This window comes from Microcaecilia unicolor, chromosome 1 (genome assembly GCF_901765095.1).
Source record: "Microcaecilia unicolor chromosome 1, aMicUni1.1, whole genome shotgun sequence".
Taxonomy (NCBI): Eukaryota; Metazoa; Chordata; class Amphibia; order Gymnophiona; family Siphonopidae; genus Microcaecilia; species Microcaecilia unicolor.
In genome coordinates, this window is record NC_044031.1 from 37,040,812 (window position 1) to 37,057,038 (window position 16,227).

Sequence of the window (16,227 nt, forward strand, 5' to 3'; positions counted from 1 at the left end):
AAATAATACTAAAGATTTTCTGCCTTTAGGGGATGGCAGTGAAAAATGGAATTATTACAACTTCTGTGATTTCTTACTGGAAGTGTAAATTGAAAATGTGTGTATATATATATATATATATATATTATATATATATATATATATATATATATGGTGGCACAGTGTTGTACAGTACTTTATGAAGAACACAGAACAACTTAAGAAGAATTCTCCCCTCAGTGGGGAGCCAATGTAACTTCTGATAAAACATTGAGATTCTTGCAACCTTAGGTAATGAGTAACATAATAATGGTAATTATGTTTGCAGAAAGGGTGACTTGACACACATGCTGTAGGATAAAACCTAGGAGTCATTAATAAAACAAGCTGATTGTTTTCCTGTTTCAGCTTCCAGCTCTGGATTGAGGGCAGCTACAGCTGGATACCGAGGACTTCGACTGGGAGGATGGGAGGAGGAGGAAGAGCAGGAACAGCAGCTGAGAAATCCTGTTCAAGTTGCAAGTTTGAGCCAGGCCTCAGACAGCAGCAGCTAGTGTGCCTTTCTGCACTCCCTGTAAGTGTACTGAGAGTGACGGCAATGCTACTTCTCAGCATAGAAACCGAGAATGTGAAGGCAGGTGAAGCACCCAAGATCAAAGTAGCCGTCCTCTTTCCCTTCCATGTTTGTTCTCTTTTTGTCCTCTTAGAACAAGCTAGATTGCAGGTTTTCACAAGTGAGTGATCTGCTGCTATAGCAACTGATGCAGGAAAAATCTTTTACAGCCTAGAGCAACTCTCCATGCCTGTGCCTCGCTTCCTGCACTGCATCATTACACAGGGTCTCTTCAGTCTTTGTTTTTCTACGGAGACGATAAGGCGTTCGTCTCATTGCGGTTTATTGTTTTTGTCAGTGTGTATATTTTATATGTATGTCGTCGTCACATATGCGGGCCACTATTCTTTTAGTTAGGTTCTGTGCTTTGTGGTGATTCATTAGGGCTTTTCTTGTTAAAATTAAGTTGTTTGATTTCACTGTGGCTATTTTTTTTCTGGCATTATGGCCCCAAAAAGTCCCCAGTTGCTTTAAAATATATAGGCTGTGCAGCAAGACCATATATGGTCTGGATTCTCATAATTAGCGGTTGTAGTGACTGATCATAAACCCAAAGTATTACATATTTAGTTTACTTAAGTCTTTCACTTTTCGCCATCACTAGAGTGCAGCTTGGGAGTTTCTTATGATACTTTATAGTTTAATATTGCTTGCTGTACCGCCCAAACTAACTCCGCAGGATAGGGCGGTGTACATACTAAATAACATACAAGAAAGGGAAAGGAACTCCATTGTTTGACAGGACAGCTAAAACACTCATTCGTAGAAATAGACAATAGACAAACATGTAAGGGAAGAGACTGGGGATGGGGCAATAAAACAGCATAAATCTCAAGATTACAAAGAAATAAAGGTGTGGAGGACACCCCTCATGCATCTGGCATTCCAAACGCTTGCACAAATAGACACGCTTTGAGTTCTCTTTTAAATTTTGAAAGGAGGGATTGCTGCAGAGAGAGAGAGGGGAAGGGAGTTCTAGACGTGAGGAGAAAGAAAGAAAATGCACAGTGTGTGGTGGATTCTAGATATGCGGATTTTAGACCAGGAAGGAGTAAACAATGATCATTTATGGAACGTAAGACTCTCTTGCTGGGGAATTGTGAGGGATGAAAGGTACTCAGGCAGACCTACTCGGAGAGCCTTAAAGGTGTGAGTATCACAACCTTGTAATCACATTGGCAAACCAGTAACCAATGATATTGGTTTAATAAAGGTGTAATGTGATCATATTGATGAGCACGACAAAGTAGACGAATAGCAGTATTTTGTAAAGTTTGCATTTTTTTTTTAGTGCTGAGTGTGCTAAACCTGCGTCAATGATAATTACAATAATCCAAACGGGAAGACAAGAGTGAAATTGGTTAGTGTCAAAAAGGTGACGAATTGCCCTCAGTTGCTGAAAGATGAAGAAATTAATCCTAGATACCAGATAGTCCTAGGGCAGTCAAATGAGAGAGGAGCAAAGAGTGATTGACGAGATCGAAGGCTGATGGTAAGTCAAGAGATACCGCAAGGACCATTTTGTGACATTCAAAGTAGGTGTGAATCTCACTAATGAGGGCTGTCATAACTGTTTCAGTACTGAAGTGACTTCTAAAATCGAATTTTCTGAGGTGAAGGGTTAATGATTTATCAGAAAAAGAAGTAAGTTAGTGAAACACTATTTTCTCAAGTATTTTAGACATGTAGCACAGGTTGGAAATAGGACGATGGTGACAATGGACGGAAGGGTCAAGTTCTGTTTTTTTCAGTATGGGGCATACTATTTCCAGTTTCCAAATTTCAGGGAACAGACCTGTTGATAAACTTAGATTAATAATGGATAAGAGAACAAGTAGCTATTTGAGGTCAGGTATTTTTAACCAGGGTGAGGGGATAGGGCCACAAGCACTTTGAGTGGTCTTCATTGTAGACATAATTTTCTGCAATGATAGAAGAGTTTGTGGATGAAAAGTGGACCAGGTGGAAGAACCTGCAGGATTGGGAGTTAAGAATGATTCAAGGGTTGGGAGGGTAAGCCTTTGTACAGAAGCAGAGCTAAAGGTAGGCAAAGTGGAAAAGGGCTGCACTGGAGTGTGGATTTTATCAGTGTAGTAATGTGCAAGTGCATCTGCTGAAGGAAGGGTGGTGGTGGTCCGTATTATCTATGGGTTGTTGAGTTGCTTAAGGATTGAGTAAAGATCCTTTGAAGGATTTAAGGCCTTTGAGAGGGTTTTAGCAATAAATGATTTCTTTTCAGCCTTTAAATAGGTAGTTATAGTCCCAATGGAGTTGTCAACATTTATTTAGGTCTGTTGTAGAGCCTGATTTTTCCAGAGTCATTCCGTTCTATAATTTAGCTGTTTGGGAGTATACCAAGCATGGTGCTTAACAGAATGACAGGAATAAAAAGTCCTGGGGGCGACTGTATGTAAGCCTTCTTGCAAAATGGAATGCCAAGATTCCACTTGTTCATCTAAAGATTTTGACGCAAAGCTGGGTGGGACTGCAAAAAGGGAAGGGGAAAGATGCAGGGTCAACTTGGGCAAGGGCCCATGTCCAAACACCGCAAATAGAGGACGATCTCTGTGGATTAGTAATGAATGAGGGTTCAAAAAGTTCATCTGTGATGTCTGCACTTTAGGTAGCGAAGTTTCAGCCAAGACTTGTGCCAAGCTGGAGGATCCACGGTGCTGCCCCTCATAGCTGGTCCTTTAAAGTCATCATGTAGGGTTATAGGAGTGTTAACACATAACAAACTGATTACATACACGATAGATATCATAACAAACAGATTCGAACCGGACTCAACTATCACACTCACTAACACAAGATGGACACCTACACTATGGTCAGACCACCATAAAGCAAATGTCACTCTTTACTGGCGAAAAACACAACTAAACACAATCAACAAACTGAACAAAAAACCTACACAACAAGAGGAAAAATAGACCCCACAACATTCTGGCAACAGATTTACCAGAGCGAATGGACCATAAACGCCAACACCATCCAATTCCTCCAAGAATGGGACGATATAAGCACAACAACACTAAACAAAATCGCCCCAGTCCAAACCAGAACATCACACAGGAAAAATGCAAATCCATGGTTCACCGAAGAACTGAAAAAACTGAAAACACAAGTCAGGAGACTTGAACGAACATGGAACAAAAAGAAAGACAACAAACACTAAACGACTGGAAACAACTTCGGAGAAATATAAATACACCATCAAACAGACAAAAATACTACACTATAAAACACTAATAGGACCAAACTACAAAGACACACATAAACTCTTCAACCTCGTGAACAAACTGTTAGACACCACACCTGTTACAAACAACAGCAAAGATATACCAAGTGTCGACAACCTTGCGAAATACTTCAAGGAGAAAATTACACTATTGCGACACAAAATACCTGCCAGCCCTATAGAATACACCACTCTCCTAGACTGCCTAGATCCAGAAGAAGGAACACACCCAGCAGACAGAACCTGGACCGAATTTGAACTATTATCAGAAGACCTCATCTCTAAAACTCTCAAAAGATATGCCAAATCCAACTGCAAACTAGACATATGTCCGAATAGCCTCATGAAATCTGCTCCTCAAAAATTCATAGTAAACCTAACAAACCACATAAACTACATGTTACAAAATGGACTCTTCTCAAAAGAAAAAGGAAAAATCTTACTCACACCAATTCCTAAAGATACAAAGAAAAACACGAACGAAATAACGAACTACAGACCAATAGCATCCATACCACTAATAACCAAGATAACCGAAGGCATGGTAACTAAACAACTCACAAACTATCTAGACAAACACTCGATACTGCATGATGCCCAATCAGGATTCCGTTCGAATCACAGTACAGAAACAGTATTAGTCACCCTTGTGACCAAATTCAAACAAATAATTGCAACCGGCAACAATATACTCCTCCTACAATTTGACATGTCAAGCGCCTTTGACATGGTCGACCATGAAATCCTACTACACATACTTGAATACTTTGGCATCGGAGGAAGTGTCCTGAACTGGTTCAAGGGGTTCTTAACCCTGCGTTCGTATCAAGTGACATCAAACTCAACCACGTCCAAAGCATGGATACCTGAATGTGGAGTCCCACAAGGATCACCTCTTTCACCAACCATATTTAACCTAATGATGATCCCTCTAGCGAAACTCCTATCAAGCCATAACCTAAACCCATATATATACGCCGATGATGTGACAATATACATCCCATTCAAACAAGACACCAAAGAAATCTCCAACGAAATCAATCAAAGTCTACATATCATGAACACATGGGCAGATGCATTCCGCCTGAAACTAAATGCAGAAAGACCCAATGCCTGATACTCACCTCCCAATACAACACAACCGAATACAACGTGATAAACACACCGAACCTAAAACTTCCAATCTCAGAAACGCTAAAAATCCTCGGTGTGACTATCGACCGCCACCTAACACTTGAAACCCACGCAAACAACATAACCAAGAAGACTTCAGCATGTGGAAATTGAAAAGGATAAGACCATTCTTCCCAAGATTCGTCTTCCGCAGCCTAGTGCAATCCCTCGTCCTCAGCCACTTGGATTACTGCAACTCATTATACGCAGGCTGCAAAGCAAATACTGAAGAAACTTCAAACAGCCCAGAACACAGCAGCCAGGCTCATCCTCGGAAAACCTAAATATGAAAGGGCAAAACCACTGCGCGAGAGACTACATTGGCTTCCACTCAAAGACCGCGTTACTTTTAAAATTTGCACACTAGTCCATAAGATCATTTACGGTGAAGCCCCAGCGTACATGACTGATTTAATAGACCTACCACCCAGAAACGCCAAAATCATCCCGAACTCACCTCAACCTTCACTACCCAACTTGCAAGGGGTTGAAATACAAGACGATATACGCGTCAACCTTTTCCTACATGAGCACGAAGTCTTGGAATACACTACCGCGCAACCTAAGAACGACTAACGAACAAGCCTCCTTCCGCAAACTACTAAAGACTCACCTGTTTGAACAAACTTACGGAAAAAGCCAAAACACTTAGAAACCACACTCACTGTTCACCAACTCAATACACATCCACTTCTGATCCCACATCCCTTTATCCAGTCAATCATTCACCTACCTACGGAACAATGTACCATGATACTTTCAATGCCCTTTTTCCCATTGTCTCCTTCTAATGTTTCTATGTTGATGTCCCATTGTTATACTCCCATTGATATTCGAATGTCTCGTACAACTCTGTTCAATGTAATCCATAACTTAGTCGTAACAAATGTATTTCTATTATTCATGTCTTATTGTAAGCCACACTGAGCCCGCAAATAGGTGGGAAAATGTGGGATACAAATGCAATAAATAAATAAATAAATAAATATTTAGAATAATGAAATACATGCATAGAAATGCCAAAATTCCACCTAAGCCCTTCTGTAAGTATGCATGTACCTTACAGAATACATATTTACAAGCTGCAATATCCTTTCCATGAAGCTTACCACACCTCCGTGACCCCTCCCTCCCAGATATCTCATGTCCCGTTAACTCAGTCACTCAAACTTATTATGAAACTAATATAGATTTCCAGCTGGTGTCAGTGGTGGAGTTTCAAGTTTATTGGGGACTTTCTATCCCGCCCATCAAACGAGGTTCTGAGTGGCTTACAATCTACAATTGGAGAAATAAGGATATGCAGCAACTACAGGAAGGTACAATACTGGACAGGGTGGATACAAAAGAACCTGGGGAAGAGCTACAATATCTGATAGGAAGAGAGGGCAGCACATTAGAAAGGATAAGAGTATGAGTGATCCAGTAACTCATCCGGTTAACGCCCAAATGTTTCTAAAAAGAAATAAGTCTTTAAGCCATTCTTGAACTGGGCTAGCGCGGGTGATGTTTTCAAGTTCTCGGGTAGAGAATTCCACAAGTGGGGGGCTTGCAGACCTTCTTTATTGAGGCTCAATTCCTTGCTTTTTCATGCGGCTGCCCCAGATGGCAATCCCCTAACTCCTGAGTGTCAACGTAATCTTTTCCCATTGTTCTCTACTTGTTTTCATACCGGCTATCCTTGTGTTACTGGGGGCTGAGATTCCTGTAATTCTGGCATCCTTAAAAGCTTGCACAGCCACTTTTATGGATAATGCTCTAATGGTCACACTGCTACTGGGGAATGGTAGTTCAGCAGGGGAATAACTATTTTTATATCTGATATTTTCATTCTCCAATTTCCAGGTGACTTTGAGGAACTCTCTATACCTCTTTAATGTTGCAGCAGTGACATCCAAGTATACCTCCAACTTATGTCCCTCCCACATTATAGGCCCCAAAACTCAGGCCTTAGCAAGTTTCTTCTCTTTCACAACATACTTGTGATACCTCTCTATTATATCATGGGAAAGGTTCCTGTGTGGTGCTCCCAGGGCACTATGCACCCTTTCAGTCTTAATTTCCATCTCTGAACTAGGGTTCAGCTTAGTGTTTAAGATTACTTGGCTCAGGTTTTTAACAATGTCCATGCGGTCATTGACGTCGTTAGTCTGGATCCGTTTCAGGATCTTGCAACTTGAACTTGCAGATTGCTTTGCTCAGAGTCTGCTACCCACTTCTGCACATCCTCAGCCAGCTCTCGATACTCTTCTGGCTTCCCTTCTACCTCCCTAACTCTCCTTCCCACGTGGTTAATGTTTGATCAGAACTCTGCTAGAATGGAGATCTCCCTTAGCCAGACCTGCAGCTCACCTCCCAACGTGTCAGTCTCTCCCAGGGTGTCCTCTGCTGCCATTTCTCCTGCATCTCCCCTGCTTTTGCCATCTTAGTTGCACCATGTTTAGGGCCCAAGTAGTTAAATTCCTTAAAATTCATCATTCTGTGCTTTGTTGTTATTTCTGGCACCTTCACACCAGTGCATCTCGACACTCACAAAACCACTGATTCCCATAGTTAGTACATTTGATTGACTGAGCCACTGCAGAGCTCTAACAAAGTGCAGGTGCCATGGAGGTTGACATCCCTGTTTCCTCTCAATGCTACTATTTTTGCATTCACCATCTCCCCTGAGAAGGTGTTTCATGTATCTATTCTTTCTATGAAGAAATATCTTCTGGTCCTTTCATCCTTGTGCCACGATTTTTTTTCTAGACCTTCTTTCTACTAGGAAGTGCATACTTTTTGTGTATTATTTATGCCTTTGTTTGAGTGTCTATTCATATCCTTTCTCTAGTTAGGGTTTACATGTCCCATAGGAATTTTGGTAACTCTTCTCAGGACTGCCTTGGCTCTAGGATCATCTTCATCTTAATAACATAGTAAATAATGGGAGGTAAAGATTGACAAGGTCCATCTAGTTTGCCCATCCGTTTTCCTCCTATTCCTAATAACTTTGTGCATAGGGCCACTTCCTAATGCCAGCCAACCTGTTAGTGAGAATGCTGCTTCTGTTTAGAGCCCCCCCCAATCTGAAATGCTTCAGTGCAAATTCTGAGTATATTGAGGTGGGTGGGAGCAGTGCTTGCAGGGTTAGAATTATGAGCCCAATGAATGGAAAAGGGTGATAGAGGGTGAAGGACCTCACTTCCTACTTTCCTGCCACAGCTACCAAGAGATAATTTACACAGGCTAGGAAGGATGATGGGAAGTCACGTCATATTCCAGGCCTAGAGGGAGGGTGATAGAGCTGAAGCCTTTCTCCTTCCCACCCCTGCTTGAAAGGGATAGCGTTTGATGGGAAGGTGGAGGGAAAGTTGTGGATCTTTGGTAAAAGCTTTTTGTTACTGATGGCTGTGACTGCTTGGCTCTAGGTTCCCGAGACTGAAACAATCAGATCAGAGCCACGTTGTGTGGCTTCTTCCGTTCGGAGCTTCTCAGCACTCAGCAGCATAAGTGTGCAGAAGAGACACATCGTGGGAACAGGAAGGGCTTTTGCAGCACCAGGCCTTGCTCTCGGTTGAAGCTGGGACACACTTCCCCCCTCCCCCCCCAACACACTTTCTTCCTGTTTCCTTGAATTGCTGCTATCTGTGGGACATCATGTTAGCTGAAGACTGTAGCTTTGTGTGTGTAAGTGTGTATGCGTGTGTGCAGGCATGTTCTAAGGCTGCTGCGACAGATGGAAGAGCTCCTCACCACCTAAGACAGTGATACCTCACTGGATGCCATCCTGTTGATGCCTCATAGTAATAGAGCTCTTTCTTTTATTAATTTAATTTTTTTTTCTTTAACTACAGTGTAATGACAAAGCATAAGCTAATTTGCATTTCAGAAACAATAAGTATTTGCACAGTGTTCAAAGAATAGGAGATGCAAGCTGCTGATATGCAGGAAAAGAAGCAGTCACGTTGCAGAAGGATCTACCTACACTGGTGTTCTCCCCGTCCGTTTTTGCGATGCTGTTGTCCTGGAATGAGGGGTGGAAGTTCCCTTCTGTATGGGGCAAAATGAGATGTTTTGAGAAGAGGGCTGGAGTTTGATTTGGTCTTCCTCTCCAAGAGGGTGTGAGAGGATTTCAGAGGTTAAAAACAAAATGCAGGTGTGCTCCCTGGTAGTCTCAGTTTCTTGGACTCAAGAGTGGTATCTGAGAAGGTATTTTCTTTTGCCTATACACATCTCAAATTGCCACCCAAAAGGATAAGGTTGTAGCTTTCCACCCCTCGCTTCAGATGTACCAGTAACTCCTGCGTGCTTTTATTCACCAGGAATGACACTTATGTTAACTGACTCAAGCACTGTTTTTTTTTATAAAACCATGTATACAGTAGAATTTATGGCTGTGCCAGCACCCAAGGACTGTGCGCAGAAAGAGTGCTACCACTTCCTGCCAATGAGTTGTGAACCTCGGTGCCATTAATGCAGCTTCACTGGGTGCTGGAAACTTGAACTGGAGGCATTCTGGTCATAAGGCACTGCTGAAGCAGCCGACAGGTTCGCTGTTGCTGCTGTTTCAGGCTGGATTGTGCCTTTCTAGGCCCATCCCCTAGGTAACTACCACACCATGGTAAGATGAACAAAAATGGGCAAAACTTGCCATATACAGAGAGATAGTCACAGACCCTGTGTTTCAGCATTACACTGCAATCCAGTTATGCTGGGCCTGCCATCCCTTTCTGTCTCTCTGTATGTGGCCCAGCTTCAAAAAAAGAGAGTGCCTACAGTGCTGAAGGAGTTGTCGGAAGACCCTCAAGCCAAATAGCTGTGCTCTTCCCAAGAGAAAAAATACATGGTACAGCTGCCTTAGTAATGAAATGATGGAGGAAAATGATGCGTTACAGAGCTAACACAATCTCTTGGGAGAGGCAGGGCTGAGGTGTGGCAGAATTCAGACATTGTATCTACAGATGCCTTTTTCCTCCCCCCAACTGCTTCGTAATTGTGAGTAAATTATTAGTAAATGTAACATTACCTTTTCCCTTGTTCAGAGTATAGGATGGTCTGACCTGTGAGCAATTACAATCCTCCCACTTTCCTTATTTTACTGTATGGAAGAGAAGCCAGCGCTACGCATGGACTCTGAGGTGCTAGGCTTACAACTACCCCTATAGTGATCACATGTGCGTACTGTTGTCAGACCTCATACCATCGGACAATGAACAATGCATCATGGGATGTTTACACATTGACTTTTACAGATTTCAGACTTGTAAAAGAGGTACAGTCTGCGCTCCTGTATTACGTGAATGTGCTTCTATAAAGACCGAATCTGTGCCTCCTTTGTAACATGGATGCACCCCTATAGAGGCACAGCCTGTGTCTTCTGTATGACTCAGTTACTACTGATTTCAGGCTTAGAAAGAGAAGCGATCTATGTATGTTGCATCCTGAGATTGGAGAGACATAATCCATCTTCTGAACTGAGAATATACTTGTATGGAGACATTGTATAGGGCAAGGCGTGTACAGTTTACAATAAACATTTACAGACTTGTATATAATCATTTTCTCCTTCCTTGCATTTCCCTCGGCCATTCAGTTATTTCAATCATGTATAGTATTCACGCAAGGCAAAAACCTTGTGGAATACTTTTCAATCTAGAAAAATATAAAAGGCCTGAAGGCTAGATTTCTAGGTTCAGTTCTAACAGTCCGATGAGTAAGCAATGTTCTTAAGCATATTAAAAAGAGTCGTCATTTTATCATAATTATTGTTCTTTGTACTGCCCAGGATCTCATCTCCAGCGGTGGCCAATCCATGCCACAAGTGCCTGGTATATACTTTTGAGCTCCTACCAGGTACTCGTGACCTGGATTGGTGTTGGTTGGAGGTAGGATGCTATACTTGATGGACCTTTGTTCTGACCCACAGTGGCAGTTCTTATGTTCCAGTCAGCCGTGCAAGTGGGCCAGTGTCATCTGATGGCACCAAGACGCATCAGCTCTCCCAGAGCTGAGAAAGACCAAGAAGTTTTCTTGAAGCATACACATGTATTCCCGTGTTACTACTGAAGTCCAATTATGTGTGTATCGGATTGTTCTGTGAGGAGTGTTGTTGGGGTGGTCATGATTGTAGATTTGTTATTAAAATCTCAAGGGGGCCTAGGTAATAAAAGTTAATTAAAGTGTGTGTGGGGAGAGTGCGAAGCCGAAGGCTTGCCTAGGGCCCCTAATACCCTTGCATTTGATATATGCATATCTGTCTTTTTCTTATTCACCCTAATTCGTAAAGATTGTTTCAATGTAGTAAAGGTGTTTCTTAGTGAATATGGCCCTTTAAAAATAACAGGGCCTGTGGTAAACAGCACACTTTTTCCACATTAAAACAGTAACGTATCTTTGTGAAGAGATTTAACCATTTTCACTTATAGCTGGCGATGTGAGGAAGCTGCCAGTGCACATTATTTAATTTGAAAATCCACTGGAAGGCTGCTTCCTTGCGAGGGTCCCATGTGTGCCTCTACTGTCCCTCTCCCCCCCCCCCTGTTTTAAAACTTGGAAGAGAGAGAACAGTGGCATAACTATGGGTAGGCCTGGGTGGACACAGGCCCACCCATTCTTGGCTCAGGCTCACCCAGTGGCAGCACTTCACATCAACATCTCTTCTCCTCTGTGGCATCCCGGCATCTGCCCACCTGCTGCTGAACCCCAACCCTTCCCGGTGACCCTTACAGGCATCCCCCGTTGCCTGTAGTGATTCATTATTTCTGCCTGTGCCAGGTCCCACCAGACAGGAAATGATGTCAGCGAGGGTGGGACTCAGCCGATGGAAGCCTGTGGGGCTGGTGCAGGCAGTAATAATGAATCTCTCCACTGGGACACTGGGGAGGAAGGAGTTCAGTGACGGGTGGGCAGTGCTGGGATGCCATGGAGGAGAGATGTTGATGTGAGTTGGTGAAAACAAATTCTATAATTTGTTTTTTTTTTTTACATCTGGGGTGGGGATGTGGCATGGAAGGGCCCATCTAAGTTAACTCTGGGCCCATCTAAATTACTGGGTCTGGCTACACCACTGAGATGGGGTTTTCTGTGCTGCCGTAGCTCATTGCTTCGCCATATAGATCCTCTCCATGTGCACACTACCTGTTCAATAGAGGTTAATGTTATACAGCGTTTGTATTAATGTAGGTATGTCTTCCCCTTGAAAAGGTTGAGGAACGCTGAATTTACAGCAGTGGCTCCAGAACTTTGGCGTTCTTCCATAGCTTATGTGTATGTTTCCCTTGTGATGGTGGTAGTACTTCTCTGGAAGATCCACTACCTGTCTGATGCTGAGAAAGAGCTGAGACAAGTTCTGAAAGAACTTCACAGAATAGTAATAGGGTGTGCAATTCTGATCACTAATTAGGACAGAAGGAAGCTGTTCCTGTGCAACCAATCAGAGCAGGAGCAGTGGCCTAATATACCTCAAATGCAGTGAGCTGTGAGGAAGGGAGGAGGCACCGCTGGTTACCTTCCATGCACACTGAGTAATATACAAACCCTAGAACAGGAGTGTCCAACCTTGGCCCTTGCCAGGCTGGGTTTTCAGGATTTCCCTGCATGCAAATAGATCTCATGCATATTCATTGGGGAAAATCTGACTGGATTGAGGACAGGTTGGACAACCCTGTTCTAGAACAAGCAGAAGAATTAAATTCAAAAGAGTTATCTGTGAGACTTCAAAAGTTGTGACGATTTCAATGCAAAATGGATCTCTCCATAGGGTTTAAATCATGTTTTCAGATAAAAAAGATGTCTTTTTTTTTTTTTTTGTATGTAGAAGCTGTTTCTTGAAAAACCAGGTTACAACTAAGTCATTTAAACATACAATATAGAAAAGTAACATGCATAAACCTGTACAGCTCAATATAAGTAATGAAAACTGTAGCCAGCCTCCTTGTTTTAACCAAATAAGTTTCCTCCCCCCAATAAAGAACCCCCCCCCCTTAACCTTCCCAGTATACATATCGGCTTGTAACTGTTCCTACCCACTATTCCACAAAGCCCCCCCCCCCAAAAAAAAACCCCTCAAAATTAAAATGAAAAACGAGTTAAGAAACTGCCCCTCCCTCAAGCAGAACAAGCATTCAAAAAGGGTTTCCACAGCAATTCCCACTTGGACAAAGTTTTCCGTTTCACAGCTGTCAGGCGTTCCATCTCACAAATGTACCACAATTTAGAAATCCAGTGTACCAAAGAAGGAACGGTATGCGCTTTCCAATGCTTTGCCAAATTAAGGTGAGCTGCATCAGAGCTTGGCAAACTAGCAATGACTGCAGGAGAGTAAGACCAATTGGTTTCCTACCCAACCAAAATAGCTGGATGCCACTGTACCAGTCTACCCAACCATACCTGGAGATGACACTGGACTGCCCTCCAGTAAGCCTGAGCTTTGGGACATGACCACCAGATGTGACCCCATAGTCCCCTGCATGAAACATCCCCGCCAGCAAAAAATTCATTAGGAAACATGATGTAATCTCGCTGGAGTAAGGTACCAACGGTAAAATATCTTAATTGCGTTCTTTAAGGAAACAGCCAGAGAGGATTTTAAGAGCGCTCTCTCCATAACCAACCAATCATCTGCAGATATTATAACACCCAGTTCTTTTTTCCCAATTCACCCTATGGAGAGTATATATTTTAATACGCCTGGCCAGAAACCCATAAAGGCACGTGATAAGCCCCTAAGTACTCCAGGAGTCCACACAAATCTAAGTAAGAGTCCTCTCTCAAAATACACGTCCTATATGCCGAATCTGCAAAAATGCTTCAACTGAGCATAAACATAACGGTTACTAGGGTGAAGCCGATAATCCTCCAAATAGTCTCAAACAAATTACTCCTCATCATACAACTGCCCCCAGATGGCCAAACCCACCTGAGCCCATGGAATAAATGGACTAACCCCCATACCTGGTAGAAACAATGGGTTTGCAATAATTGAAGTATGTTGCAAAAGTATGTAGTAGTAAAAAATCCCAATAGTGGAAAGTGGTCAACACTGTGGGAGGTAACTGTCCAACCAGTCCCCTATGCTTCACTGGAAGCCAAATTAAATGTCTCAACCGAGGAGGACCTAGCAAATATTGTTCAAGATAAACCCATAATTTATGATCCACCGCATGAAACCACTCAATTGTACATTAGCTGAGTGTGCTGTTGAGCTTTGGTTAGAATCAATTCCTTGTCTGTATAGCTTAAAAAGCACACCACAATATCTCTAGGAGCAGATTCTCTTGGTCTGCCCAACGCTCTGCGCACTCGTTCAAACTGCAAGGTATCCACCTCAGCCTTGTTATTAAAAAGCTGCGGCCTCTATTTTCCAGATCATCCAATTTATAAAATACATCCTCATGGTGCTCGAACAGCTTAGATATCCGGGTCTGCGAAGCACTTAGAGTGCTCATCCACTCTCGCTTCCAATTGTGCCACCTGACCTCCCAAATCGCACATGTCGGCACTCAACTGATCAATTCGCTCCATGAAGTCCACTCTAGAAGCCTTGCTTTTGTCTTCTATTTCAGCAAAGTAACTCAACAGCGTTTTTTAGGCCATTGAATCGAATCCCCAGCACCTCATAGCGAGTCTTCCCCTGAAAGGGCAGAGTCGGAGTCCGATTTGGGTGGCGGGATCGAGGTCACATGGCGGCTTGTCTGCTTAGCGGGTGTCGAGAGTCTTCACTGCTTTCCCAGAGTTAGGAACAGCTTTACTCATTATTGCCGTTTTCTGTCACTAATACCCGTAACTTGCAAAGAAAGAAATGCTAGAAAATGTGCAGAGGAGAAGGGATTAGCTGAAGAGCGGGCTAGAGGAAAAAATCAGCTGCCATCAAGCCGAGTGACATCACTTTCTCGAAAAGTAAAGATTTCTTTGGTTCTGTGGACATGTGTGAATTGTCACTGGTTGACTATATTTGTTTTTTGAAGAATTGGGACACTTTTTTTTTTAATGAAAAGGTGCGATGATTAAAAAAACACAGTCGATGGTGGCAGTTTATACCTGATGGCTTGCCACCTTTATTGCTGTTATGAGCACACAAAAATCATTTTTCAGGTATATTGAGTTTATTTACTAGTTTACTGAGGGGGATTTTGTTACTTTGTTTCAATTTGGCCACTTTATGAATTTAGGAAATTAAACTGAACTGATCAGCAAGGGAAATGTTTAGATTCGACGTGGCCATATCTCAGGCTGCTAATCTGCTGCTCCAGATTCAGGCCCTGCCTTTCTTCTATTGCCATCTCGATTAGCAGTGGAGGAAATGCAAGTTACAGGTTTTCCCTTAACACCTGTACCAGCTTCCATGGACCCATTGATCGTTTTTTGAGGACACTATTCAACCTAGTGCACTAATCTCTTCTGCCATCACATAGAGCATCATTGACCGAGTCTTTGGAGAGTATGGTGGTTTCCAGAGAGACCTGGCCACATCTTTCTACTTAAGAGTACTCAATGGATTGGACAAGAGTGGTCACCTGCTTGGACATCGGCAACTGATTCAATCAGGCAGGGGAGTTTGTGGAACTGATGGGAAACAAAAAGATAAGAGTCTGATGCCATCAATTTATTGCCTCCTAATGTTGGCCAACAATGGCTAACTCATTTCAGTCAGAGTTACAGTGATCAGAACACCTCGACAGGAAGAAGGACAGCAAAGGCTCTGCCACCACTCTGTTGTCATTAGCTCCTCCTCAGCATTCTCAAACTTCAAAATCTCTTTTCTTCAGACTCATGCCACATCTTCATACCATTGTTCATGCTACTCTTTTTAAACTCTGCAAATCAGTTTCTGAATTCCAGCCAACTGCCCTCTCCAGAACTATGTATCTGGAATCTTCAGGTGTATCCCATACTGTGCCCATCTCCCCTTCTCAATACATTGATCGAACTTGGCACCCTGATGTATAAGGTAATTCACAGCCTCAGTTTTCCTCCCCTTCCCAATAAGTTGATCAAACTTGGCACCCTGATGTATAAGGTAATTCACAGCCTGTTTTTCTCTTCATTCTTGTTTGCCTCTTCCACTTCTAATCTCAACTTATTCTGTGAATCTCCTGCTGTCCTAAGTCATTTGCTGTTTTCTGTCTCCTTCCATTTCACCTCTTTATCCTTCTGACTAGTCAGACATTAGGTGTCATTTCAATGACTTGAGACTTGCTCCCTCCTCATGGTTTATGAATGCTGCCTCTACCAAGGCCAG

The 16,227-nt window shown here is 42.7% G+C and overlaps 2 protein-coding genes across 2 annotated transcripts in view; one reads left to right on the forward strand and one right to left on the reverse strand.

Moving 5' to 3' along the window:
* The window catches only part of ATG9B (autophagy related 9B), a 250,985-nt gene extending 241,240 nt beyond the window's left edge, over nucleotides 1–9,745 (forward strand). The window contains exons 16-17 of the mRNA XM_030195602.1: nucleotides 388–553; nucleotides 8,417–9,745. Coding sequence (XP_030051462.1) covers nucleotides 388–533 — 146 coding nt within the window. The 3' untranslated portion in view covers nucleotides 534–553; nucleotides 8,417–9,745. The remainder of the gene's footprint in view (nucleotides 1–387; nucleotides 554–8,416) is intronic.
* Nucleotides 1–16,227, reverse strand: part of NOS3 (nitric oxide synthase 3) — a 235,114-nt gene that overhangs the window by 54,996 nt on the left and 163,891 nt on the right.